This window comes from Monodelphis domestica, chromosome 1 (assembly GCF_027887165.1).
Source record: "Monodelphis domestica isolate mMonDom1 chromosome 1, mMonDom1.pri, whole genome shotgun sequence".
Lineage (NCBI taxonomy): Eukaryota > Metazoa > Chordata > Mammalia > Didelphimorphia > Didelphidae > Monodelphis > Monodelphis domestica.
Genome location: NC_077227.1, coordinates 610,161,511 through 610,188,850, shown reverse-complemented (window position 1 = coordinate 610,188,850; position 27,340 = coordinate 610,161,511). Strand labels below are relative to the sequence as shown.

The window sequence follows — 27,340 nt, the reverse complement described above, 5'->3', positions numbered from 1 at the left end:
ATAGCCAGGAGACTGGTAGTTCTACCTTCTGGGGCTAAGCTTGACCACAGGGCAGCACAATCCGATGCTCAGAGCAGGGTTGATGTTCCTGTGCGAGGTCGAGTTGAATACGGGACGCAACGAACAAAGTTTACAGCAGGCATAAACATTTTTTCTGCAGCCCTCAGCTCCAGACCTCATTCCCCAGGAAGGAGCCTGGGGGCGGGGCCACAGCCTAGTGAGCCCGCAGCTTCCAGCCCAACCCTCTGCAGTCTCAGGTCCCCTCTTCGCGTGAGGGAGGGGCAGGCTGAGCCGCAGAGCATGTCGGGGCGGTCGCTTAGGCTCCGGGGTAAAGGCGGATGGACGCGGCGGGGTGGGGGGTACGCGCCATGGCGCAGGGCTCGGTGTGGGGCTCCTTCCCCGGCCCTGAGTACTACGAGAAGCTGGGCCGCCTCCAGGGCGCGCTGAGGGACAGGTAGGGGTGGGGGCTGGGGCCAAGACCGGGGGCGGGGCCGGTGTGGTCGAAGTCCTCGGGACCTCCCCTTTCTCCGAATTGGTTGGGGGGGGGCAGTGTAGGCGGCGGGGGTGGAGGGGCTGTTTAGTGAGTGGCGTCCCTCGGCTGCTATCACTGGTCCAGGAAGGGGTGGCGGCTTCTGCATGCTGCTGGTCTGTGAGCAAGAGCGGCCGTCTCTTCCCATCCCCTTCCTCCTCTTTTTTTTTTTTCCTAATCTCTTCCTCCTTTTCTTTCCGTTTTTGCTCTTCTTTCTTTTCCCTTCCCTCTTCCCTTATCTTTCCCTTCTCTACCATCTTCCCTTTCTTCTTCCCCTTTCACTTCCTCCTCTTTCCCCTTTCTCCTTCCCTTCTTTTCCCCCTCCTTTCCCTTCTCTTCCTTTTTCCTTCCCATTTTCCTTTTCCCTTCCCTTGTACCTCTCCATCAGCATCAAATTCATCTCACTAAGACATCAGTGACCCTATTCCTCTCTTAATTCTAGAGGGAAAAGACTATCCCCCAATCTAGAGGTTCTTAACCCGAGGTCCATGGACAGATTTCAAGAAGTTGGAGAACCTGGGCGGGGGGGGGGGGGGGGGGGGGGAAAGAGTGTAATTAGTTATTTTCTCCGATCTTTGGTTTCCTTTGTAATACTATCGGTTTTATGCATTTATATTATTTGTATTTATGCATAATATAATATATACATTATGTATGCTTTATCAGACTGCCCGAGACATTCATGATATTTTTTTTTAAAAAGGTTAGAAACCTCTGTTTTAGAGCCAACAAGTTGCTATTGTCCTGGGAGATTTTGCCATTTTGTGTCAACTTCAGTTACATACATACAATTTCATATGACTCTTTACCTCCTTTAAAATCTCCATCTTCAAATGTTTATTTCATTTGGGACAGAGGTGACATCTTTAGTATAAAGGTGTGTATGTTTGCATGAGACTGGGGGAGTAGGTGGGAAGAGAAGGAGCTGGGATCCAGAAAAGTTTTCCAGTGAAGGGCCAGTCATGTAAGTTGAGGAAACTAAAGGTTTTCCAGAATGCCTTTTGTCAGAGTTTTAATAGAATGAAAATTTAAAGTTAAAAGAAAATCATGCATCCCAAAATAATTTCTATAGCTTATTATTGCTGCAGAAGTAATTGAAAATGGAAGTAACAGCAGTTGACCAGGCATTGAGAAGGCCAACTTTCAGAGCCTGAACAGGAATATCTATAAAGTATTGGAAAAACTACTGGACTATGATTCTAGATACCAGGGAAATAGTGTATGCAATTAAAAGCTTAAAAATAATTCCACATAAGAAAAATGTTACTTCTTCTGAAAAAAAGTATGTTTAGAACTTTGAACATGTCCTATAGGAATCAGGAACCTGTATGGATCAAAGTCACTAGTTATAGACAAAAAGTCATTGAGGATTTTTGACCTAACTTCTACATAATTTAGAAAAAATTGATTAACCTGACATGTGTATTCAATTGTTGTATGTAAATAATAAAGATATAACACATCATTCATACTTAGTACCTGCAAAATACTTTTACCTTCCTTTTATAATAGTATAATCATTATTTGCACAAAGGTGACTTGTTTATATTTATCAGTCAAGCATTTATTAAGCACCTACTATGTTCCATAGACTATGTTAGGCATTGGCAATAAAAAGAAAAAAACTTAACTCTCAATCTTTAAGGATGTTAGCCAGTTAACTGTATGATTCTGAATCGACAAATTCTATTGCACATTTTATACTCTAGATAAAGTAATGTTTTTGGAACTAAGTTTATTGGTGTTCCATTTTCCATATCAGAGATATTTTCAATCCTTGTGGTGTAGTAGTAATATAGTAAATGTTACTTGTATTTTATATTTCCCTGAATTGTCTTCTCAAGTAAATTGAGCTTGGTGAAGTTATATAAGGAACTTAATTAGTTCTTTATTGGTCTTATACTTTTAAAAAGGTACTTAGTCATTATTTTAATAAAACATTTATAATTAACTAATTAAAATTATTATATAAAATTTTTCTAATGTTAATAAAGAGTCCAATACTAAAAGTCTAGAAGTCTGAATTCTAATCTTTTATTAGCTCTGTAATCTTGGTTAAGTACTCTTTAAAATGAAGAGATTCAACTATTTTATTCTAGGCTCTTTTCAATTCTAAAATTCTTCTCATTGGGCCCATGATCTTTAAAACTACTGTTATGACTGCCACTGACAAGTCAATATTGATTTTCATGCCAATGATGTCCAGTGATTGAACAACAGATAATAAAAGGGGTGTGTGAGCACTAATCTTATTTTATAATTAATTTGCTATGTGATAAATGCAGCCTTTTAATTCATGATTAAATCTGAAAAGTCTGATGAAATTAAATTCAGTTCAACAATCATATTAAGCATTTATTACATTCAAGACACAGTACTTGGCACAGGGGAACAAAGACAAAAAAAAATCCCTACCATCAAGGAACCTAAATTCTATTGGGGATATAGCATTGACAGATAAATAAGATCATTTGAGGTGAATAATAATAGCTCACATTGAGGCTTTAAGCTTTACAAATTGCTTTATAAGCATCTTATTTGAAACTTACAAAAACTTGGTGAGGAAGAGGTACTATTGTTACGCCAATGTCCAGAGATTTTTCAAAGATCATGCAACCAGTGTTAGAGGTGGTATTAATCCAGGACCTTTTGACTTTAAATCCAGTGCCTTTTGTCATTACCATCCTGCCTCTGAGGTGGCTTCTTTTGGGAAGACTTCAAGGAGGGTGTAGCATTTGCATTGAGCCTTAAAAAAAGATATGGATTCTAAAGGTGGAAGTGAGTGTGTATTCTAAAATGGAATAAGCAGTTTGTACAGATATGTGGTATGGCATAGTTGTGTGTCTAGCAATTTGATAAGCATGTAATTAAAATGTACAGCATATGGTAAGCATTATAGAAATATGTATGTAAACTTACTACTAACAAATTATATATCATAATTCATTGAAAATCTATATCACCCATTGTTGATTTATAGTGTTCTTATTCAGATGTCTTAATATTCTAAGAATTGACACAACCAGCCAGTCTTATTTCATTAATTTCAAATTATTAATTGTAGAGTTCAGAGATAAAGAGAGTATAATTCAGTGAGGACAAATAATTTAAATCACATCTTTTTGAAGTGTAAGCTAGTCAACTATAGAGTCATATAGGTCAACTATAGAGACTGGCCAATTTTTTTATGTAAAATGTAAAATCTAAAGGTCAAAGAATATAAAATAGCAGAATGCACTTTTTTCTTTTAAGATTATAAAGTTGGAATAGAATAGAGCATGTAATCCTCTCTTAAGTTATAATTTTTTCTTCCTTGTATCACCAGTATGATATAGTGGAAGAAGTAAGAAAAATTTGCTTTGATTTTGACTCTACCTCTTATAGACAGGTGATTTAATGGATGGAATTCTGGTTTTGGGCTCAGGAAGACCTGAATTCAAAATGTTACCTCAGACATGGACTAGCTCTGTCACCTTGGGCAAGTAACTTATTCTCTGCCTTAATCTACTTGAAAAGGAAAGAGCAAACCACTCCAGTATCTTTGAAAATCCCATGAACATCATAGTCCACAAGGTCACTAAGAGTTGATCATGATTGAATAACAACTATCTCCCTCCCCTTTTTTGTTTTATTTTTATTATTAATTAATTAATTGATTGATTTAGAATAGTTTTCCATGGGTACGTGATTCATGTTCTTTCCTTTCCCTTTTCCCTCCCCCCCTCCCAGAGCTGACAAGCAATTCCACTGAGTTATACATATATCATTGTTCAAAATCTATTTCCATATTATTCATATTTGCAATAGAGTGATCATTTAAAGTCAGCATCCCCAATCATATACCCATCAAACCATGTGATCAATCATATGTTTTTCTTTTGCATTTCTACTTCCACAATTTTTTCTCTGGATGTGGATAGTGTTCTTTCTCATAAGTCTCTCAGAATTGTCCTGGGTCATTGCTAGTAGAGAAGTCCATTACATTTGATTGTGCCATAATGTATCAGTCTCCTTGTGTAATGTTCTCCTGGTTCTGCTCCTTTCCCTCTTCATCAATTCCTGGAGGTCATTCCAGTTCACATGGAATTTTGCTAGTTCGTTATTCCTTTTAGCACAATAGTATTCCAATACCATCAGATACCACAATTTGTTTTAGCCATTCCCCAATCAATGGACACCCCCTCATTTTCCAATTTTTTTGCCACTACAAAAAGCATGGCTATAAATATTTTTGTACACATATTCTATGCCCCCCACCCCCTGTACTACCTGTGAGGAAGGCAGTTGGTTCCTGTCAGCTTACAGTGGACTACAGAGGACTGAAAAAAAAATGCCTATCTTTATAGTTGTTCTTGATCTAGTCAATGCAGTGGACTAGGTAGCCCAGGTCCAAGATGAATGGTTTGGGACTAGCAAATTTGCCAGTGCTTTTTTCTCTATTTCTGTGGCTGAGACTAGAGCCATATAGGTTGAGCCTTGATATCAATTTAGATCTCTGAAAGGTATCATGCAAGAGGCTGATGACCTCTTAGCCACACTTATACTGGATAGTAAATTGTTGATTGTGCGACAGTTGCTATTGCAGAAGTCCTAATGTTCTTGGAGTTGCTCCTGCTTATTATCACCACCTCATTTAAGGAGATGAAATTTGTGACTCAGTGGGAGGTGTCATTATCCTTGCTCTGGTCCTCCTGTTCTTGATGCTGCTCTGGTTCCTTATTACTACTTGCATTAGGATACCCACTGAACTTCAGAGGTGTGGCATCACTTATCACAGGGAGCAGATTGTAAGAATTCAAGATTTAGTCATTTTGAAGGAGAAAGAAAATGCTCAAGATTTCTAGATTTTATGTTCTCCATATTTTTGTTTTGTTTGTTTTTCTGTTTCCCTTTTTCCTCATTATAGGAAACAATTATTTAAATGGTAGAAGACCCTCTTTGGGATTTCCACTGATTAGTCCCAGCTTTCCTGATGCATTTTACTGTTCTAGGGCATAAAAGATTCTAACATAACCTAATTATCACCGTTCAGACTTGGCAGGTGCCCAAGATCACTTAGATCAATATATCCTGATAACTGACCAGAGAAATTTACAGATGAAAAATGAGGGAGACTAAGTCCAGAGAAACTAAGTGCTGCTGTAGCCTCATTGCATATCCTTGCTGTGTCAGGACAAAGTAAACTTTTGTTAAACGTTGAACCTGAACTAAGAGTATGCTGACTTTAGAACTGTCCATTCAGTGAGTAATTTTTCCAGCCCAGGTTGAGAGTGATTGAGGATACTGAGAAAAGGATTAGGCCAGGGAGCACACTGTTAGGAGCACTGGAGCATAAAAGAGAATCTATGTATGAGGGTAACAAGAGGTCCCAGATCCATACCACAACAGGAATTTGTGCCAACTGGCAGCTTTGTCTACCTAGGGCTTGGTAACATATATAGGGTAGAGTGAAGAGGATACCTAACTTTATGGATGATGTTCCAGGGTAAGAAGACATTTCAGGCCCTATGCAGTGTCCTGAGTTAGGAGAGAGTTCATAAGCAAGCTGCAATAGTGTGGCTTAGAGTAAGTGTCCCAGGAGTAAAGTGGGGTCTCATTTTCTACTTCTAGCCCAGTTTGAAGTTTATAGAGGAATAACCAGGGCAGGAATCTTAGATCAAAGGGGAGCTTGCAGTTTTGTTACTCTGAACCAATAGATGTTCCCAGCTGGTATCATCCACCGTCAAGTAACTGAACCTCTTAGCAATCTACTATTACTTAAACCCAAACCCAGCTCAGGAACTTATAGAGCTCAGACTAGGGAGACAATAATCAAACGACCATTTAGCAGACCACTTTGGGAGCACTACAAACCTGCAGGTCCCTAGACTGAGATCTTGGAATAATACAACACTCAAGATACCAAGAAAACAAAATAAAACCATTCCAGACCTTTACTCCAGAAGTATGAATAACCTGGCCCTAATATCAAATATGAAGACAGGAGATAGATTGGGAAAATGAGCAAATTAAAAAAAAAAGTATCTCACTATAAAAAATTGTCATGGTACAGGGACACTCGAGACACAAATTTGGAAGAAGAGAATGATTCCAAAACAGATGTAAGCAGTGCCTCAAAGAAAAAGTTTGGATACAAGTTCAACTAGGATTCCTGGTATAAATGAAGCAAGAGTTAAACATTTTTATGAATGAATCTAAAGCACTAAAGGGAAAAAATGAGAGCTATAGAATAACGAAGTGGAAAGGGAAGTAACAGCTTGGCACAAAAGTTATAAAACTTTGGTCATGCAATAAATTATCTGAAAATTTAGAGAAGTCCAAATAGAAGCCGATGACTTCATGAAACAACAAGACAGACTGAAATAAAGTGAAAAGACTGAAACTCTCTCCGCCTTCCCCAAAATATTGTCTTAATAGCATAAACTAACTTGGAAAATCAAGGATGTGAAACACTTGTGAGTGATAGTAAGAACAAGGGTGTGATTGTCTCTGTATGTAGCTTTGGTGAAGTGGAGTATAAGTCTTAGTTCTCAATCCATACCAGGACACCACAACAGGAATAGGTGCCAAATGGCAGCTTTGTCTCCCACTACCTAGTTCTTGGTCTCTCGTGGAGAGTAGATTGAAGAGGATACCCACTCTTAGGGGCGATACTCCAGGTACGGAGTAGTTGCAAGCCCTGGGCCCTAGGCAATATCCTGATTTAGGAGAGAATTCATTAGCAAGCAGCAGTAGTGGGCAGAAGCTTTTCAGTTTCAAATAATCAAAGTTATATTTTATCTTTTGTAGTTGTATTTCTCTCTTATTTGGTTAAGAATACATCTCCTACCCATAACTGTGAAAGGTATATGAACTTTCCTCTTCTAATTTTCTTTTTACAGTTTAACATTTAATATTAAAGTTATATCCATTTAAAATGTATTGTGGAATTTAGTATAAGGTGTTGGTCTAAACCTAATTTTTGCCAGACTCTTTCCCAATTTTCTAAGCAATTCCTATCAAATAAGAGTTTTTTTATTTATGTTTCCCACTTTATCAAATATTGGGTTACTGAGTTCTGTTGGTTCTGATTCTCCCTTGTTTGTCTGTTCTATTGATTTATCTCTATTTTCTGATCAATACCAAATGCCTTTGATGGTTGCTGCTTTAAATTATAGTTTGAAATTTATAAGTGCTACTTACCCATTGCCCCAACTTTGTTTCATAATTTCCCTTGATATCCTAGATCTTTCATTTTTCCAAATTAGTTTTGTTATTATTTTACCAAGTCCTATAAAGTATACTCTTAAAAAACAAACAAACAACTTAGTCTTCCATCTTGGAATCAATACTAAGTATTGGTTCCAAGGCAGAAGAGTGGTAAGGGCTAGGCATTGGAGATTAAGTGGCTTGCCTAGGGTTAAATTGCTAAGTAGTGTCTAAGGCCATATTTCTGGGCCTGGCTCTCAATTCACTGAGCCACCTACCTGCCCCCTTGCTATGTATCTTAAAGTTCATAACCTTGGAATTTTTTTTGTAGAGGTCATTTGTGAATTTTTTAAATTGGTATTTCATTTTCTGTGTTCAGGAGTTCTGGGCAATTCTCTTCTATTATTTCCTTTATTATAGTGTGTAAAGGGAACCCCTTCCTCCTATGGATGTGAACTTACTTCTCAACTGACCCATCCCATTAGTGTGGCTGGAATGCTCCAAACAGAAGTCACAGGTTAAGAGCCCTAGGAACATGACGCAGAACTAAGGGTTACAAGTTCGGGTCAGGGAGACTTTGATTGATTCCTGAGATGTGATATAGACCAGCTCAGAGAGAGAGGAAGTGATGTGGAGAAAAGGACTAAAAGAAATGAGACTGTAGAGAGATCAGGGTCTTCTCTGAAGGTCTTTGGCTGGGTAGTATTTCTGCAGTTAGGCGTTGGTGGCTTACAGAGGTCCATCCAGTGGCTTCTCTGAGGACCCAGGGTTTCCCCAAGTATGATGTCATGGTCGGATAAATGAAGTAAGACATACTGTGCATTCAGCCCATGTATGCAAGCATCACACACAGTGCTCTGCCATAGTATCGTGATGCGTTTATTATATAGGTTTTTTGGTATACACACATAATCAATTCTCTATGTATGTGACATTCTACAGTTTGATTGGATATTATCAAATCACCTAAACAACATTCTTGTGATGTTAACTACAACAAAGAATTCTTTGATAATTTACTAGGTTTCTACAATGCTCTGTGATAGATATGATTAATGTGAATAAAGCCATTTGTAGGTTAGTACCCCTTGACCTGCTGAGAGGATCATTGTGCTTTAGGTCAGCTTTCACTGTCAATCATAATTGTTTGGGAGATGAACAATAAAATATATTCATATATGGTGTGAGGACTTAAGGCAGACCAATTTTGGGGTTTTCCTCAATTTAAAAGTTCTGTTTTTCTTTTTTTTTTTTTAATATATTTTATTTGATCATTTCCAAGCATTATTCGTTAAAGACATAGATCATTTTCTTTTCCTCCCCCCCAACCCCCATAGCCGACGCGCAAGTCCACTGGGCATTAGATGTTTTCTTGATTTGAACCCATTGCTTTGTTGATAGTATTTGCATTAGAGTGTTCATTTAGAGTCTATCCTCTGTCATGTCCCCTCAACCTCTGTATTCAGGCAGTTGCTTTTTCTCGGTGTTTCCACTCCCATAGTTTATCCTTTGCTTATGAATGGTGTTTTTTTCTCCTGGATCCCTGCAAGTTGTTCAGGGACATTACACCGCCACTAATGGAGAAGTCCATTACGTTCGATTATACCACAGTGTATTGGTCTCTTTGTACAATGTTCTCCTGGTTCTGCTCCTCTCGCTCTGCATCACTTCCTGGAGGTTGTTCCAGTCTCCATGGAACTTCTCCACTTTATTATTCCTTTTAGCACAATAGTACTCCATCACCAACATATACCACAGTTTGTTCAGCCATTCCCCAATTGATGGGTATCCCCTCGTTTTCCAGTTTTTGGCCACCACAAAGAGCGCAGCTATGAATATTTTTGTACAAGTCTTTGTGTCCATTATCTCTTTGGGGTACAGACCCAGCAGTGCTATGGCTGGGTCAAAGGGTAGATATACTTTTGTCGCCCTTTGGGCATAGTTCCAAATTGCCCTCCAGAATGGTTGGATCAATTCACAACTCCACCAGCAATGAATTAATGTCCCTACTTTGCCACATCCCCTCCAGCATTCATTACTTTCCTTTGCTGTAATGTTAGCCAATCTGCTAGGTGTGAGGTGATACCTCAGAGTTGTTTTGATTTGCATCTCTCTGATTATAAGAGATGTAGAGCACTTCTTCATGTGCTTGTTAATAGTTTTGATTTCTTTATCTGAGAACTGCCTATCCATTTCCCTTGCCCATTTATCAATTGGAGAATGGCTTGATTTTTTGTACAATTGATTTAGCTCATTATAAATATGAGTAATTAAACCTTTGTCAGAGGTTTCTATGAAGATTTTTTCCCAATTTGTTGTTTCCCTTCTGATTTTAGTTATATTGGTTTTGTTTGTACAAAAGCTTTTTAGTTTGATGTAGTCAAAATTATTTATTTTACATTTTGTGATTCTTTCTATATCTTGCTTGGTTTTAAAGCCTTTCCCCTCCCAAAGGTCTGACATGTATACTATTCTGTGTTTACCCAATTTACTTATGGTTTCCTTCTTTATGTTTAATTAACTCACCCATTTTGAATTTATCTTGGTGTAGGGTGTGAGGTGTTGATCTATTCCTAGTCTCTCCCACACTGTCTTCCAATTTTCCCAGCAGTTTTTATCGAATAGTGGATTTTTGTCCCAAAAGCTGGGATCTTTGGGTTTATCGTATACTGTCTTGCTGAGGTCGCTTTCCCCCAGTCTATTCCACTGATCTTCCTTTCTGTTTCTTAGCCAGTACCAAATTGTTTTGATGACTGCTGCTTTGTAATATAGTTTTAGGTCAGGGACTGCAAGGCCCCCATCGTATGTGTTTTTTTTTTCATTATTTCCCTGGATATCCTTGATCTTTTGTTCTTCCAAATGAACTTTGTTATGATTTTTTCTAAATCAGTGAAGAAGTATTTTGGTAGTTCAATGGGTATGGCACTAAATAGATAAATAAGTTTGGGTAGGATGTTCATTTTTATTATATTGGCTCGTCCTATCCATGAGCAGTTAATGTTTTTCCATTTGTTCAGGTCTAGTTTTAGTTGTGTGGCGAGTGTTTTGTAGTTGTGTTCATATAGTTCCTGTGTTTGTCTTGGGAGATAGATTCCTAGGTATTTTATGTTGTCTAAGGTGATTTTGAATGGGATTTCTCTTTCTAGTTCTTGCTGCTGAGCTGTGTTGGAGATATATAGAAAAGCTGATGATTTATGTGGGTTTATTTTGTATCCTGCAACTTTGCTAAAGTTGTTGATTATTTCAATTAGCTTTTTGGTTGAATCTCTAGGATTCTTTAAGTAGACCATCATGTCATCCGCAAAGAGTGATAACTTGGTCTCCTCCTTGCCTATTTTGATGCCTTCAATTCCTTTATCTTCTCTAATTGCTACTGCTAGTGTTTCTAGTACAATGTCAAAGAGTAGAGGTGATAATGGGCATCCTTGTTTCACTCCTGATCTTATTGGGAATGCATCAAGTTTATCCCCATTGCAGATGATATTAGCTGTTGGTTTTAGATATATACTGTTTATTATTTTTAGGAATGACCCTTCTATTCCTATGCTTTCTAGTGTTTTTAATAGGAATGGGTGTTGTATTTTATCAAAGGCTTTTTCTGCATCTATTGAGATAATCATGTGGTTCTTGCTAGTTTGCTTGTTGATGTGGTCAATTATGTGGATGGTTTTCCTAATGTTGAACCAGCCCTGCATCCCTGGTATGAATCCTACTTGATCATGGTGAATGATCCTTCTGATCACTTGCTGGAGTCTTTTTGCTAGTATCCTATTTAAGATTTTTGCATCTATATTCATTAGGGAGATTGGCCTATAGTTTTCTTTCTCTGTTTTTGACCTGCCTGGTTTTGGAATCAGTACCATGTTTGTGTCGTAAAAGGAGTTTGGTAGAACTCCCTCTTTGCTTATTATGTCAAATAGTTTGTATAGTATTGGGATTAACTGTTCTCTGAATGTTTGATAGAATTCACAGGTGAATCCATCAGGCCCTGGGGATTTTTTCTTAGGAAGTTCTTTGATGGCTTGATGGATTTCAATTTCTGATATGGGATTATTTAAGAATTCTATTTCCTCTTCTGTTAGTCTAGGCAGTTTGTATTTTTGTATATATTCATCCATTTCTCCTAAATTGGTGTATTTGTTGCCATATAATTGGGCAAAGTAATTTCTAATGATTGCCTTAATTTCCTCCTCATTGGAGGTGCTGTCCCCCTTTTCATCTTTAATGCTGTGAATTTATTTTCTTCCTTCCTTTTTTTAATTAGATTGACCAGTACTTTGTCTATTTTGTTTGTTTTTTCAAAGTACCAGCTTCTTGTCTTATTTATTAAATCAATAGTTCTATCACTTTCGATTTTATTAATTTCTCCCTTAATTTTTAGGATTTCTAATTTGGTTTTCTGCTGGGGGTTTTTAATTTGATCGCTTTCGAGTTTTTTCAACTGCATTTCCAATTGATTGATCTCTGCTCTCCCTTGTTTGTTAATATAAGCTTTCAGGGATATGAATTTGCCTCTGATTACCGCTTTGGCTGTATCCCAAAAGGTTTGAAAGGATGTTTCGCCATTGTCATTTTCCTTGATGAAATTATTAATTGTTTCTATGATTTCTTCTTTAACTAAACGGTTTTGGAGTATCATATTGTTTAATTTCCAATTGGTTTTAGATTTGGTTTTCCATGTACCATTACTAATCATTATTTTTATTGCCTTGTGATCTGAGAAGGCTGCATTCATTATTTCTGCTTTTTTGCATTTGTGTGCTATGTTTCTGTGACCTAATGTATGGTCAATTTTTGTGAATGTGCCATGTGGTGCTGAGAAGAAGGTGTATTCCTTTTTATCCCTATTTATTTTTCTCCATATGTCTATTAATTCTAATTTTTCTAAGATTTCATTCACTTCTTTTACCTCTTTCTTATTTATTTTTTGATTTGATTTATCTAAATTTGATAATGGTTGGTTTAAGTCTCCCACTAGTATGGTTTTATTGTCTGTTTCTTCCTTCAATTCGCCTAGTTTCTCCATTAGAAATTTGGGTGCTATATTATTTGGTGCATACATGTTGATTAATGATATTTCCTCGTTGTCTAGAGTCCCTTTTAACAAAATATAATTACCTTCCCTATCCCTTTTGATCAGGTCTATTTTTGCATTGGCTTTATCAGATATCATGATTACCACTCCTGCCTTCTTTCTATCAGTTGAGGCCCAGAAGGTCTTACTCCATCCTTTAATTCTGACCTTGTGGGTGTCAACCCGCCTCATGTGTGTTTCTTGAAGACAACATATGGTAGGGTTTTGGATTCTAATCCATTCTGCTATTCGTCTATGTTTTATGGGTGAGTTCATCCCATTCACGTTCAAAGTTATGATTGTCATTTGTGGACTCCCTGGCATTTTGATTGCCTTCCCTAATTCTAACCTTTTCTTCTTTGGCTCTACCTTTTAGTCCAGTGATTTACTTTGAATCAGTGCCCCTTGTCCCCTCCCTTGATGTTTCCCTTTTTAGTCCCTCCCTTTTTGTTCCCTCCCCCTCCCCCCTCTCTTTCCCTCCCTTTTTGTTCTCCCTCTCCCCCTCCCCCCTTGGTTTTCCCTTCTCCTTACCCTTGTTGGGTAAGATAGAATTCAAGATCCCAATGGATCTGGATGTTTTTCCCTCTCAGAGTTGATTTCCCTGAGATTGAGGTTTAAGTACCCCCCCCCCTCTCTTCCTCTCCTTCTTATAGGAGTTTTCTTCCCCTCCCCTTCCCATGTGAATCTTTGTGTGAGAACCATTATTCTATTTGGTCTTTCTTTACCCCCTATTTATACATTACATTTCCCCCACATGTTAGTATACATAGATTGATAGAAATGTAGTCCTTATAGAAGAGAGTTTGAGTAAAAGAAGAAGATAACATTTTTCCCCTTTCCTTAATATTTACCTTTTCAGGTATTCCTTGCTCTTTGATTTTCGGTATCAAACTTTCCACAGAGCTCTGGTCTTTTCTTTGCAAAAAGTTGGAAGTCTTCTATTTTGTTGAATGCCCATACTTTCCCTTGGAAGTATATAGTCAGTTTTGCTGGGTAGCTGATTCTTGGTTGGAGACCCAGCTCTCTTGCCTTTCTGAAGATCATGTTCCATGCCTTACGATCATTCAGAGTAGAACTTGCAAGGTCTTGTGTGACCCTGATTGGTATTCCTTTATATCTAAATTGTCTTTTTCTGGCTTCCTGTAGGATTTTTTCTTTTGTTTGATAGCTTTGGAATTTGGCAATTACATTCCTGGGAGTTGTCTTTTGGGGGTTTAGTGTAGAAGGTGTTCTGTGAGCTCTGTCAGTGGCTGTATTGCCCCCTTGTTCTAGAATCTCTGGGCAATTTTCTTTGATTATATCTTGTATCACCATGTCCAGTTTGGTGTTTATTTCTGGCTTTTCTGGGAGTCCAATTATTCTTAAATTTTCTCTTCTCCCTCTATTTTCCAGATCTATCACCTTGTCGGTGAGATATTTTATGTTCTCTTCTAATTTCTTGGTGTTTTGGCTTTGCTTTATTAGTTCTTGCTTTAAAGCCTGGTTTTCTTTTACAGTTTGGTCAAACTGGTTTTGTAGATGCATGAATTTCTTTTGCATTATTTCCCACTTTTCCTCCCAGAGGGCTTCCATCTTTTTGGTCATTTCTGATTCAAATTCTTCATGGGTTTGTGGAGAGTTTCTATTTCCTTTGGAAGATTTTGGAGAATTTTCTTGTATATCTTCTTCTATCTGCTCTGTATTTTGTATTTTGGCTCCATAGAATGTGTCCAAAGTCGCCCCTTTCTTCTTATTTTTCTTGGTATTTTGGGGCTTCTGTGCTTCTGTGGAGTTTGTCATCTCTGAATGTGGAGGATTAGCTTTTCTTATCTCTGTCTGGTGATCAGAGGCTTTAGTCCTGGGCAGATGTTGGTTCTATGAGCTTTCCCTGGGTTAAACTGAATATGCCTCACTGGAACTGGAATGGAAGGGTCGGACCACGAGGCCACACTCTCCCCCTGGCTCGCTCTCCGGAAGTTGCCTTCAGAATCGCTGGCCGTGAGGCTGTTTCGTCGGCCTGCGGGGGGATGGGCTGCAGCTAACCCAAGCTCCGAGAGCAGGGACTTTCACTGAGACTTGGATAGCAGGATCCAGCCCGTGAGGCTGTCTTGCCCGCCCTGAGGGTTGCTGTTGTTTCGACCAGCTCTCTGCAGCGGAAGCCCCAGGCAGTAACTTTCACCAGGACTCGGGTAGAAGGCCCTGAGGGTTGTTGTTCCGAGGACCCTGCTCTCTGAGCCCAGCCGGGCTGCGGCTTCCGGGAGCCTTGGACTCTGCGCTCCTACCCCTGAGGTCCGAGTGATCTCGGGTTCTGACTTTTGAGGGGAGCCGTACCTTTTGAACCGGGTCCAGGTCCAGGAGGAGGGTTCCCAGGGTCTGTGCTGTTGATCGTTTTGAATTTCGGCGCCTTGGGAGCTTATATTTTGAGATGGGTCGGGAAGGGTTTTCCGGAGATCTGAACTTTAGCTTTCTCTAAGCCGCCATCTTAACCGGAAGTCCTGTTTTTCTTGTATTACTTTGAAGTGTCTAGCAATAATGGTTGGCTTCTGTTCCAACAAATCATTTGAGTGTGGTAACTTTAGGACAAGATTCATTATAGTTTTCAAGCTTTTGGCTACTATTTAATGTTTACCGTGTCTTGTGCTTGAGAAAGGAGGGGTCATGGGCAGTAATCTTTGGGCTTTTATTCTGTAAATTGCAATCTTTTGGGGGTAATAACTTAGGGAGCTTAAAGTAGGGTATATATTTATTGAATCTATACGTATTTGCTCTCCTATTATTTCTCCTATATTGGAGAGAGAATAATAACCATAACAAGTCCATTAATGGGGAAAATTTGGGGAGAGAAGTCACAGAGGGGGATCAGCAGGGGGCCCTCATTCTGGGGTCTGCAAGCAGACCTCCTTTCCTCAGACCGTGAGCTTGTCAGTCAGTCGGGGGTATGATGGACTCCAGCGGTGGCTCAGGTAGAAGACACTCTTGTGGGCTAGTAAGGTTAGAGTGTATGAACTTTAAAACTACTCCACCCTACTCAGACCATACTTTAGGGGAAGATAAAGTTGTAATCTCCTGATTGTAACAGGGGAGATACTTGGTCTAACAGAATCAGGAATGTCTTGTGAACTCTATATTTCTCCACCCTACTTAGTCTAACAAGGTCAGGAATGTCTGCACCCATACTTAAGGATTAAGTATTTAGGAGGATGGCCTTTGATAGACATGTGCAGAAACAGCTGACAGACCCCCTGTGCTGTCCTAAGTCAAGCTAAGCTACCATTGGTACAGATAAGATTCAGGAAAGTGACGTAAAACCTACACTATATCAAGACAATCCAGAACGAACTTTGGGTGAGGTTGATTGAACTGAAGTTTGATTGAACATTTATTGTAAATGTATACTTTTATGCCAAAGGGGACTTCCCCTAATTTGGCTTTTTGTCAATGTGCCTAGCAAAACATTGGTTTTGCTTTTTCTCTTTTCTATTCCTCCCTAACTATTGTACTTTCCTCTTAGAAACTGAATATTATATACATCTGTAGTTAGAAGTGCTTTAGGACTACAAGATGATTATGTTAAATGATCAATGGGAAGACTAGTCTCCCAATGATTATCAGGGGGGATTGTGAACTTTAAAACTACTCTACCCTACTCAGACCATACTTTAGGGGAAGATAAAGTTGTAATCTCCTGATTGTAACAGTGGAGATACTTGGTCTAACAGAATCAGGAATGTCTTGTGACCTCTACATTGCTCCACCCTACTTAGTTTAAGAAGGTCAGGAATGTCTGTACCCATACTTAAGGATTAAGTATTTAGGAGGATGGCCTTTGATAGGCATGTGCAGAAACAGCTGATAGACCCCTGTGCTGTCCTAAGTCAAGCTAAGCTACCATTGGTACAGATAAGATGCAGGAAAGTGACGTAAAACCGTTTATATAGGGCATGTCACTTCTTCTCTTCCCACTCTTTCCCCGGAGAGGTGGATCTGGCTGGTGACTTCCTGTGAACAGGCCTGGACACCAGTTTGATCGTGGAACTCAGCCTGGAGGAGCCCCCTCAGATAGCATCCTTGAGATGGTCTCGTGATGAGTGATGACTGACTTCCCTTTCCCTTATCTCTCAGGGGAGGCCCCCTTGGCCAAGGCCTTGAACTTCAGCCTGGCTTAGCCTGAGCCAGAGCAGTTTAAATGAACTCTTTACCCCCTCTCTCTCTTCTCCTTAATTCCTTCTCTCAATATTAATTAAAATCAGCATAATTTCCAGCTGGCTTGGGTATTTTATTATTTGGGATATCCCATGCAACCAATTAATTTAGATTTTAAGTCACAATGCTAAAATTATCCTTTAAAGGTGGTAGGCTAGGAAATATTTTTCTATTTCCTTCACTCCATATTTCTTTCTTAGACTATATTTATATTAAAATTAAATTGTTAAAAGCTTTTAGCATCCTCTTATCTTAAGGGCTAATTACTTTATAAATGATGACCACAACAATCTTTTTTTTACTAATAGTATATTTCCTAATCAATTTCTAAATATTACATTTAGCATATTACATTTGGCATAATATTAATTTTCAATATTATGATAGTTATTAATATTTTTATCCTGATATGTTCTTCTCAGGTTCCTATAATCTTCAAGTTGTCTTTATGCATCCTGTTTTTGAAATCAGTATATTTTCATTACAGAGTGAACATGAGCATATTTTCTTTTTTCCTTTTTTGCTTCTCTTTTTCTAGATTATCCTTTGCTTCTCTATATTTATAATCTTAATCTGTTTTTCTCTCTTTTGTTTCTTTGTTAAGATCTGCCATCACAAATTCCAGTTCTATTCTGCCCATTATTTTTGCTGTGCTGGATATAAATTCTCCTCTCATTCTTATTTCTCTTTTGAATCACTCAGAAACAGCGTATTGTGGTTCCATATTCTCTCCATATTCCACAGCTATCTCTCTTTCATCAAGTGTTGTATTGTTTTCCTTTGTTTTGCAATATTTATTCATAGATGCCTGCATTAGATCTAGATCTAGATATCATATTCTCTTTTGTTAATGTTTTTCCCTGTTGATTTATCTATTTATTTTCGATGTCTTTGAATTTTCTCCTTCTGAAATCTTTGGTAATTTCAGTCTTTTACCCTTCCCTGCCCTTACTTTCTACTATTGTTCATTTTTTGTCTCTGTCCCTTCTGATGGTGTTTTCCTTGGGACTAGATCTCAAAGTTTCTTAAGCCTTCTTTTGCCCTGGGAAGTTAACAGTTTCCCTGCCTAGGTTACTGCCCCAAATGAATTTTGCATGTTCAAAACTGGCCACCCTGAGTAGAATGCTTTATTTTTTAATTAAATAATTTGTTTATTGTATTGCATTTACAAAGAAAACAGACAGTACACCCAAGCAGAAAGAATAAAAATGTATTTTCCTTCAGGGCTGTTGCATTGTTGCTTTTTACTGACAGCAAGTACAAATCCTTTAGTGAGCATTTTATGGCAATTTCAATGCAGGATGGAATCTCAAGAGAGCAAGCATGGGAGAACCTGGAAGAATGGATTCTACAGTTCTCTCTTCATGCCTTCTATTCCATCTGATTCCCTAAGTGAGTCAGGGAAAAAAGCCCTTATTTGGTAGGGAAACATTTCAGGAATTAAGTTACAGGACTCATCTTACCACCATGATAATAAGCAGTTATTTCTTTTGCATCAAAATGATTCCTTTCTCATCAGACTATTTGCTGAAAAGGAATGACTAGTTTTTCTTCTTCAATGCTACCAACAGAAATGCCTTCAACCCTACTATTATGGCTTAATGGCATTTAAAGTAATATAACTTGAGAGTCCTCCATCCTTCAACACAAGATTTCATGTTCTGATGCCCTAATTCCCTGGGTTCCTTAGTTCTCTGACCTGGTACATAAAGTTTAGAGCTTTGCAGCACTGTTGCTATAGGTTTGCTGCCCTTCTAGGTTTTTGTTCCTGAAAGACTGCGCTATGCTGGCTATTACAACCAGTACAAATTTCTGCATCTGGATCAGAGGTCTCTATGACACTAGAAAGACGTTAGCAGGACTGAATTTTAGGAGTTAATTTTTTTATAAGCCTGTGTCAGTTCCTTGGATCTGCTAATACACCCGTGTGAGGTTGGGAAGGGTTGCAGAATGATCTCAGGGTAACTTCTATCAGATTTTGGGTGCCCTAGGTCATGAAACTCCTTTATCTTTGGCTTATAATTTCTGTTTTGGAGAGATTTAGCAGTTATACTCTGCTCTGGTCAGACCAAGTCTGGAGAATTTTATCATAAATCTGCCATATTTTAGAGGAGATACTGATAAATTAGTATTCAGATGATAACCACAATAGTGAAGGTTCCCAAGGCAAAACCATAGGAGGTTTGATAAATGAGGAATGTTTAGGGAGAAACATGAAAATACTCAGTATTTGAAAGGCTGTCTTGTGGAAGAGAGATTAACTCAACATGAAAAACTAAGAGTAACAAGTAGAAGCTACAAAGATGCAATTTTAAGTTTGACATAAGAGAAAACTTTCCAATACTTGGTATATTAATGTAACAAAGTTATCAAAATAGGAAAAGGGATCTGGTAGTATTCTGTATTTATAAATTGGAGGTTTTCAAGTAAAGACTAATTACTTGGTAGGTGTGTTATTGGGATTTCTTATTCAGTATGACTTGGATTTGATGTTCACTGAGGTCTTTTCCAACTCCGATATTCTTTAATTTTGTGATGAACTATTGCCTCTTCCTTTTTGGTATGAATTGGTATACTTTCTCCATTGAAGAATCTCAAGACTATAATCATACTCTAATGTAGCTATAAGTTTTATTGATAGCATGTAAGCCACTAATGGAATTCTCACATGTAAAAAGGTTACCAAAATGCTTCACTTTTGGGTCTCAATTTTGTTCCTCTCTGTAGAAATAAGGCCAAACCTGCAACTAGGAAATCAGAACTGGACAGAACTGCAGGTTAACTCTGTGTAGGTAGTGAGGCTAACATTGTTTTATTCTTAGGAAGAGAAAGGGAGCTAGACCCTTTACAGATGTGCCAATTATGATAAATAAACCCCACACAAATTTGACTATACCAATAACATATAGACTAAAGATATATTTATGGATTGAGACTCATTTAATTTTAAAGGTTGTAACCGTCAATTCATCTGCCACTCAGTTTCTGTCTACATACTTCTCTCCCTCCTTCCCCACCTTTCTCCATCTGGAGGAAGAGTCCTGGTCTAGTCAGCCTACATCAGTTAGACTTGAGTGGTTCTAGGCTAGGTTCTAGTGTATAGTTGTAGGGTATAGTTATAGGGTACATATTGATGGGGTGAGCAGAGTTTGAGGACTTCCAGTGCTGGTTCAATAGAGGAAAACAGGAGCCATCCAACCTTGGCATTCATTTCTATATTAAGTAATTCTTTTAGTGAGTTTTTTTTTAAATATCCAAATACCTCAATCATTATTAAGCCCTTTCTTGTCTATCTTCAAGTAGAGATTGAGATCAATAAGAATTCTTTATATATTTATGTCTAATGGCTATCATAGAACCTATCACATGGTAGATGCCTAATAAATACTTGTTGCATTGAAGTGAACATTTGAGGCAAAGTGACATAGAAGGCAAAGCAACAGATTTGGAGTTAAGAAGACTTAGACTTGGATGTAACTATAGGCATTTCTCAGTTTTTCTTTTCAGAAATTAGGGATAATAATAGGATCTACCTTGGACGATTGCCTGAAAATCAAATTGTTTATAAAGCATTTTGCAAACCTTAAAATGCTATATTAAATGTCAGCTCTGATTTGGAATAGAGCTGGAATTTCACCAGTATAGGGGACTCCTGGGCAGAAAATTTCCTCTATCAATACAGATTGACACTTGCTCTAGAGCAGAGGTGTCAAACGTAGCTCACAGCACTAAGTGCAGAGAACCAGATTAAAATGCAGTTGGAAAATGCTCAACAAATTAAGTAAAAATGCAGTAAAGCATAGATATTATGTAGTTTTCTAAGACATTTTTTACCCATGGGAATCCCTAAAAACTGGTTAATGGCTCTTGTTTCTATTTGAATGAATATTCTACATGATAGCTGTATTTCAGTATAATTTATTTCTATTGTCACCTCATGTATTTTATTTTGTGCTTTGAAAAACATTTTTCTGAGATGAGATTTTTAGGCCACTGTTGTAGTCATATCTTATCTTTCTCTTACTGTAAACTTGATTTCTGTTACTAGCCAGTAAAACTAGTCAGTTTTAGAGAACTTAAAAATAGAAAGATTATTGTTGATATTTTTTGTTTTTAATTCCTTCCATTTGCTACTACATTTTTCTTTAACTTTCCCCAAAGAACTATTACTTAAGGATTAAAAATAAGGGAGAAAAAAGTTCAACAAAACTAACAGTGAAAAATCTGACATGATATGCAATTCTCCCTACCTTAAGTTCCTTGAATATTTCTAGCTTTGTTAGTTTACTGGATGTAAGACATTTGGATTTTCGTTTCACAGACAACTTAGTTGCAACCCTACAATGAGCTAGTTTGTGACTCTGTAAGATATTTCACTCCCTAATCAAATCTTTCACACTAATCATGCTATTCATACTTAATGTTCTGTGCTATACTCCCCTGATTTTTCTCCTCCCTTGTATTTCACTGTTCTTTTGTGTTTATATTTGTTACTGGGATATAGTAAAGAACAATGAGATAAAGGCACTATAAAAAAATAGTAAGACAATTTGAAGAAGTTAAAATACTGATGGAAACCTAGTTTGAATTCTATCTGGAAGGGCCAAACCTAACTTAGATCTGGTCTGCTCTAATCCTCAAATTAAGATTTCATTTGTACCCACAGTTATCCTATCCAGGATGTCAAAAGGCAAGTTATATCAGATTGTGTGGAAAATGTTAGCCTGACCTTCCATTTAAATATTTCTTTCCTTTATGCCCAATTTTTAAAGGAAAAATCTACCTGAAAAAGACTTTTCCCAAAGATTTTTGGTGATGTATTTCCTCCTGCTTTGATGTTATATTGGCTTTGGGAATCCTTCCTCTTTCTTGGCACATTTGTCCTTTTACATATCTGACTTCTCGACTGAGGAGTATGTTTGTTGCTTGGAAGGAGTCTTGACCTTGTTTGGAGTCTGAACACATTATACAAAGACACAATTCTAACATTTATTCACTAAGCTGTGTGATTCTGAGTAAATTATTTAACTTTTCAGAGCCCCAGTTTTCCCATTAGCCAAATCAAAATAATAAAATAATACCTATCTTGCAAGCTTGTGATAAGGGTATTGCTTTATAACATTTAAGTTTTATATATATATATATATATATATATATATATATATATATATATATATATATAAAAGTTAGTGTAATTGATTAATCATTAATTAATTAAATATTATTAAACATGGGCAAATAGTTACAGAGGAATGTTTATAAACTTACAGATTGAAAGATTTTTACAAATGTTGAATATTAATCTTATTAATTTACTTATAAATTGTTTTCTTTTAAAACTGCAGTGAAAAGAAGAGATTAGATCTGGAAAGAAAACTTCATGAATATTCCCAATCTGATATATGTAGGTAAGTAATGATGGAGATAATAGTTTTTACTATAACTGACATTCATTATTACATAGCTATTACCTAAGCTATTATGTAGCTTAAAATACTATGTAACTTCAAATATCAATTTATAAGATGTTCCTTTTTACATGCCATAAACATTATGAAATGTGTTATGTGTAAGTGAATTTACATAAAAGATTAGAACAAAATGATAATTATTGTTTAATATATCGTTGTTAAGCATTTTTTCTGTTTTTCTCATACACTTTAAGAAAAAGACACTGTTTACTCCTTTTGGAGGGACATAGTTTAAATGAAATAACCTATATGATGGTTAATGGAGAATTTCTTAATTGATCTTTAACCAAGTTGCTTCCCCAAGATCACCTGGTTCTAATATGATTTCTTGTATAATTTTTAGTAAGCAAATAAGTTTGTAGAACACATTCCTAGTATTTGAATTTATGGATTTTGAGATCTACTTTAATAATATTTGGATTTTAATTATAAAAACATTTTCTTTGTAAGATAATCTTAAAATGAAATCTTTCATGTTGAAATAAAAAAATCTTCCTCTAAAGGGAGGTAGATTGTTTGTGAAAGGCCTAGATGGAAGGGAAATGAGAAACACCCACCTAGGGACTTTTCCAGGGCCAACAAAGCACAAAACCCTTGGGCTTTTGAACCCCAAGTTTATTTGGATAACTGGGGCAAAGGGAAAGGGTATGAAGGGTCCTAAACTACAGATGTATAAACTCATACCCACCTTCTTTGCATCTTGCTTCTTTAGGCCCTGCCTATCCACTCCCTGCTTTTACTTAAAACCCCAAAAAGCTATCTATCTGCTAACCTACCTACCCAGATTGTCTTTAAGAAGGTTAAGAAAACAGGACTCATAAGTAGCCTCAATTCCCTCTCAAGCCTGGGGTTGGCTTCCTAGGTAACCCAGAGTCCCAGGTGTCAAACTTGGGATTACCTTAGCCAAGTAGATCCCTGACTGGTAGCTCTTAGACAGGTGAATCTCAGTACTGCAAGGAAAAGCAGGTCATCCCCGAGGCAAATCTCCCACCCAAGAATATCCAAACCTTTCCACAACATCAGGATTTCCAGTGGAATGCCAGAGCAAAGATCTTCCTTCCAGCTTAGTAGAAAGCCAGATCCAGAGTGACAGTTAAAACCAATCAAATCGCAAGATCCTCCTCTCCTTCCAGAATCTTTCCCCTCAGGGCTTGTATCTAAATTTTCCTCCTTTCCTCTTAAAGACAATCTATACTTTTCCCCTGTCCCTTACTTACATTCATACAATGTCAAAATCATAAGTGGGTAGTGAAAGAATCTATGTGTCTTGTTTCACAATATGATGAACAGGGTAGTATGTGATTATATATGTACAATCTATTTTAGGCTATCTGCCTCCTTAGAGAAGGGGGGACATAGATTTTTGGTCATAGCTAATATGAGAATTTGTTTCTCTCAGATAAGAATATTTATTATAATCTGTTACATATTTATGTATGTCATTATTGTTATGTTACATCTTACATATATGTATATATATAAATAGCAAAACAAAACAAAAACTAAAGGCCAATTTTACTACTTTTATTATTTATTAAACATATCCACATCTTAATTATCAAAATTATTCTTTGGCTTTTAAATCTAGAGGTAGTTGTACTTTTGTGAAGAGTACTAGACATGAATTAAAAAAATCTTTTGTTTAAATCTTGTCTGCCTTTACCTCAGTCATGGATACAAATGTTAAACAGCATAGGGTCTAGCACAGATCCTTGAGTTATTGCACTGGAAATGTCCTGCCAGGTTGACAATGAACCTTGTTACTTTTCTGTCTGCCTCAGTTTTATCATCTGTAAAATGGGGATAAAAATATACCTACCTACCAAAGTTGTAATGATATCAAATGAGAAAATATTATAAATTGCTTAGTAAATCTTAGAACATTATATAAATGCTAACTTAAAAAAAAAGAGATGATTGGCCTATAATTTTCACTCTATTCTCTCTCCCTTTTTTGACAATTAGTATAACATTTGCCCCTTTCAGTGCTGTACTACCTCTTCTTTCTTTATATATCACTGACAGTGACTCAGCAATCATATCTGCTAGTTCTTTTGGAGGGGCAGCTAGGAGGTTCAAGTGAATAGAATGCTGGGCTTAGTTAGGAAGGCTCATTTTCATGAGTTCAAAACTAGCCTTAGACACTTACCAGCCATAGGACCTGGCATAAGTCACTTAACCTTGTTTTCCTCAGTCCTTATCTGTAATGTGAGCTGGAGAAGGAAATGGCAAACCATTCTAGTATATGTGCTAATAAATGTACCTAAAGGAGGTCACAAAGAGAAGGACACGACTGAAGAAGATTAAATATCTGAATGTTCTTTCAGAATCTTAGTTTATCTGGGTCAGGTAACTTGCCTTCCTTTAGGGTAGCTAGGTCCTTCCTTATTATCATCTTACTCATCTTGGGTATCAACTCTCTTTAATTCTTTTGGTTCTGTCATTTCCAGCATACAGATCATTCTCTTTTATAGAAAAAATAAAAACAAAGTAAGGTTTGAACAGTTTTCCTTTCTGTTTTGTCAATTAGCATCATTAAATCCACTCCAATTCCAAGCTCAATTATTATCTTTATCTTGATGGCTTCCAATTCCAGAATGTCCAGCCTGCCCTGATCTCTCTCTTAGCTCCACTTCCACACCACCAACTGTTTATTAGACTTATTAACTGGATGTGTCCCCAAAACATCTCAAATCCAACATTTCCAAACAAAACTAATTTTCTTTTTTCCTAAATCTGTACCTCTCCCAAACTTTACTGTTTCTGTCAAGGTCACTACCTTCTTTTGGTAACTTAAATTCATAATCTTAAGAGTCATCCATAATTTCTCACTCTTCCTCACTACATTTATCTAATCAATTTCCATATTTTGTCAAGTCTGAATCTGTAACATCTCTCTCACCCATCCCCTTCTTTTCACTGCACCCTAGTCCAAGCCCTCATCATCTCTGCCCTAAGCTATTGTGTCCTAGTTGGTCTCCTTGTTTTGTCTGTCCCCTTGGCTTTATCTTTCATACTGCTGCCAAATTGGTTTCCTGAAGCTCTGGTCATATCACCCCCCCCCCCCAAATGCATTTCTATTGTTTCTTATTACCTCTAGGGTAAAATACTGCCTGATGTTCAAGGCTTTTCATACCCTGGTTCAAACCTACCTTTGCTGTTCCACAAATAACCCCCCTTTTTTCACTCTATGTTCTCACCAAATACCTTTTTCCTGTGACATTTCATTTTTTAGCTCTTTGCTCAGATCTGTGCTAGGAATGCACAACTTCCTCACTTCCACCTCTTAGAATCCCTAGTTTATTTCAAAGTTCAGCTCATCTTCTACACAAGCCCTTTCCTAATACTACCCCTCCCTCTAATCACTATTGATTGACTGTCAAAAAACCCAAAAGTTCCTGCCCCCAAGGAGCTTACTTGTTTATTTGTTTTTTTAAGCCCTTACCTTCTGTCTTAGAATTAATACTATGTATTAATTCCAAACAGAAGAAGAGTAGTGGTTAGACAATGGAGGTTAAAAAACTTGCCTAGAGACACAAAGCTAGAAAATGTCTGAGGCCATATTTGAACCCAGAATCTCCTGTCTCTAGAGCTAGCTCTTAATTCACTGAGCCCCTTAGTTGCCCCCTTGGTTGTTTGCTTTGTTTTTGCTGTACTTTCTGTGCAACAAGAGGAGAGATTCATGTGAGGATAAATTGGAGATTTATCTGCAGATACTATTTTACTGCAGAACCTATGTCATAGGTAGTTAAGAGAGAGATATTGTATGAAAAAAAGCACTTTACATGAAATCCATAAAGATCAGTTATTACTAGTATTATTCTGTGATACCAGACATTAGAAGACTTGAAAGTTATCTTACTTTTATAGCAAACATTTATTTGTTTTCATAAAATCAATCTTTTCATGAATAATTTAAAATTAAACATTTTTAATGCTTTCTGAGTTGTGGTTTACTATTTGATCCTATTTTAGTTGAGCTGGTAATTTTAAAATAGTCCGCTATGTGACTAGTATGTGATTTATTTTAACATAGCTATGTTGATAGTACTTAAAAATCACATTTGATTCTATGAAGTAAGTCTAAATAGGTCTTTATCACATGAGCGTTATAATGTAGTTTTATATAAGTTTCTCATGAGAGCTACAATCAGATAGAGTCAGTATAATACTTCAGGAATTCTGCTTTAATTTTCTTCCTGTGGAAATATACTTTTAGCTTTTTGAATTTCAGCATTAAGGGCAAAATAACTCAGGTAAGTGTGCTTTTTGAATATTGTGTTAAAGTAATTCTATGCATATGTGAAAATATTCTCTCAGGTTTGTTGCTCAAAATCTAACTAAAATCAAATTTGTTTTCTAGAAATAAACTGAAGTATTTAAAACTAAAGAAATACCTGAAAGAAATATGTGAATCAGAAAGAAAAGCCCATATTCGAAACCAAGAATATTTAAAGCATTGTCATCAAATTCAGGCCAATATTGAAAGCTTCACTGTAAATACAGACAAACTTCAAAAAATGAAGGTAAAGTGTTGTTATATGGCTTTTACTTATTCACTTTCAAAAATAGCAGGTAATAGGAAATGATTCTCAATTAGTCACTGAGCATTTATTAAGGGCCTTCTATGTGATGTATTGGCTAGAGAGCTGGACTTGAAATCAGGAAGAAAGACCTGGGTATGATACTGGACAAATTATTTATCCTCTAAGTAATTTTTAAAAATAATATTTTATTTCTCCCCCATTATATGTAAAAATAATTCTTTAAGCCTCGTTTTTTAAAGTTTTGATTTCTAAATTCTCTTCTTCTAACTTTCTCTCCCTTTCTACCTTCCCCCATCCCTGAGATGGTAAGCAATCTGATATAGATTTTTAAGTAAATTTTTTAAGACCG

General features: G+C 37.0%; 1 protein-coding gene across 4 annotated transcripts in view; it reads left to right on the top strand.

Annotated features, from left to right (window-relative positions):
* The first annotated feature begins 219 nt into the window (after positions 1–219).
* KIZ (kizuna centrosomal protein) overlaps positions 220–27,340 on the top strand; it is a 175,322-nt gene continuing 148,201 nt past the window's right edge. Inside the window, exons 1-3 of one of the 4 annotated variants that reach the window (XM_056813834.1) lie at positions 220–328; positions 22,319–22,381; positions 26,808–26,970. In XM_056813834.1, the coding sequence (XP_056669812.1) occupies positions 26,965–26,970 (6 nt within the window). In that variant the 5' untranslated portion in view covers positions 220–328; positions 22,319–22,381; positions 26,808–26,964. Of the gene's footprint in view, positions 455–22,318; positions 22,382–26,807; positions 26,971–27,340 lie in introns of all 4 variants that reach the window. The other 3 variants (XM_007476629.2, XM_007476630.2, XM_007476628.2) reach the window with 3 other exon arrangements.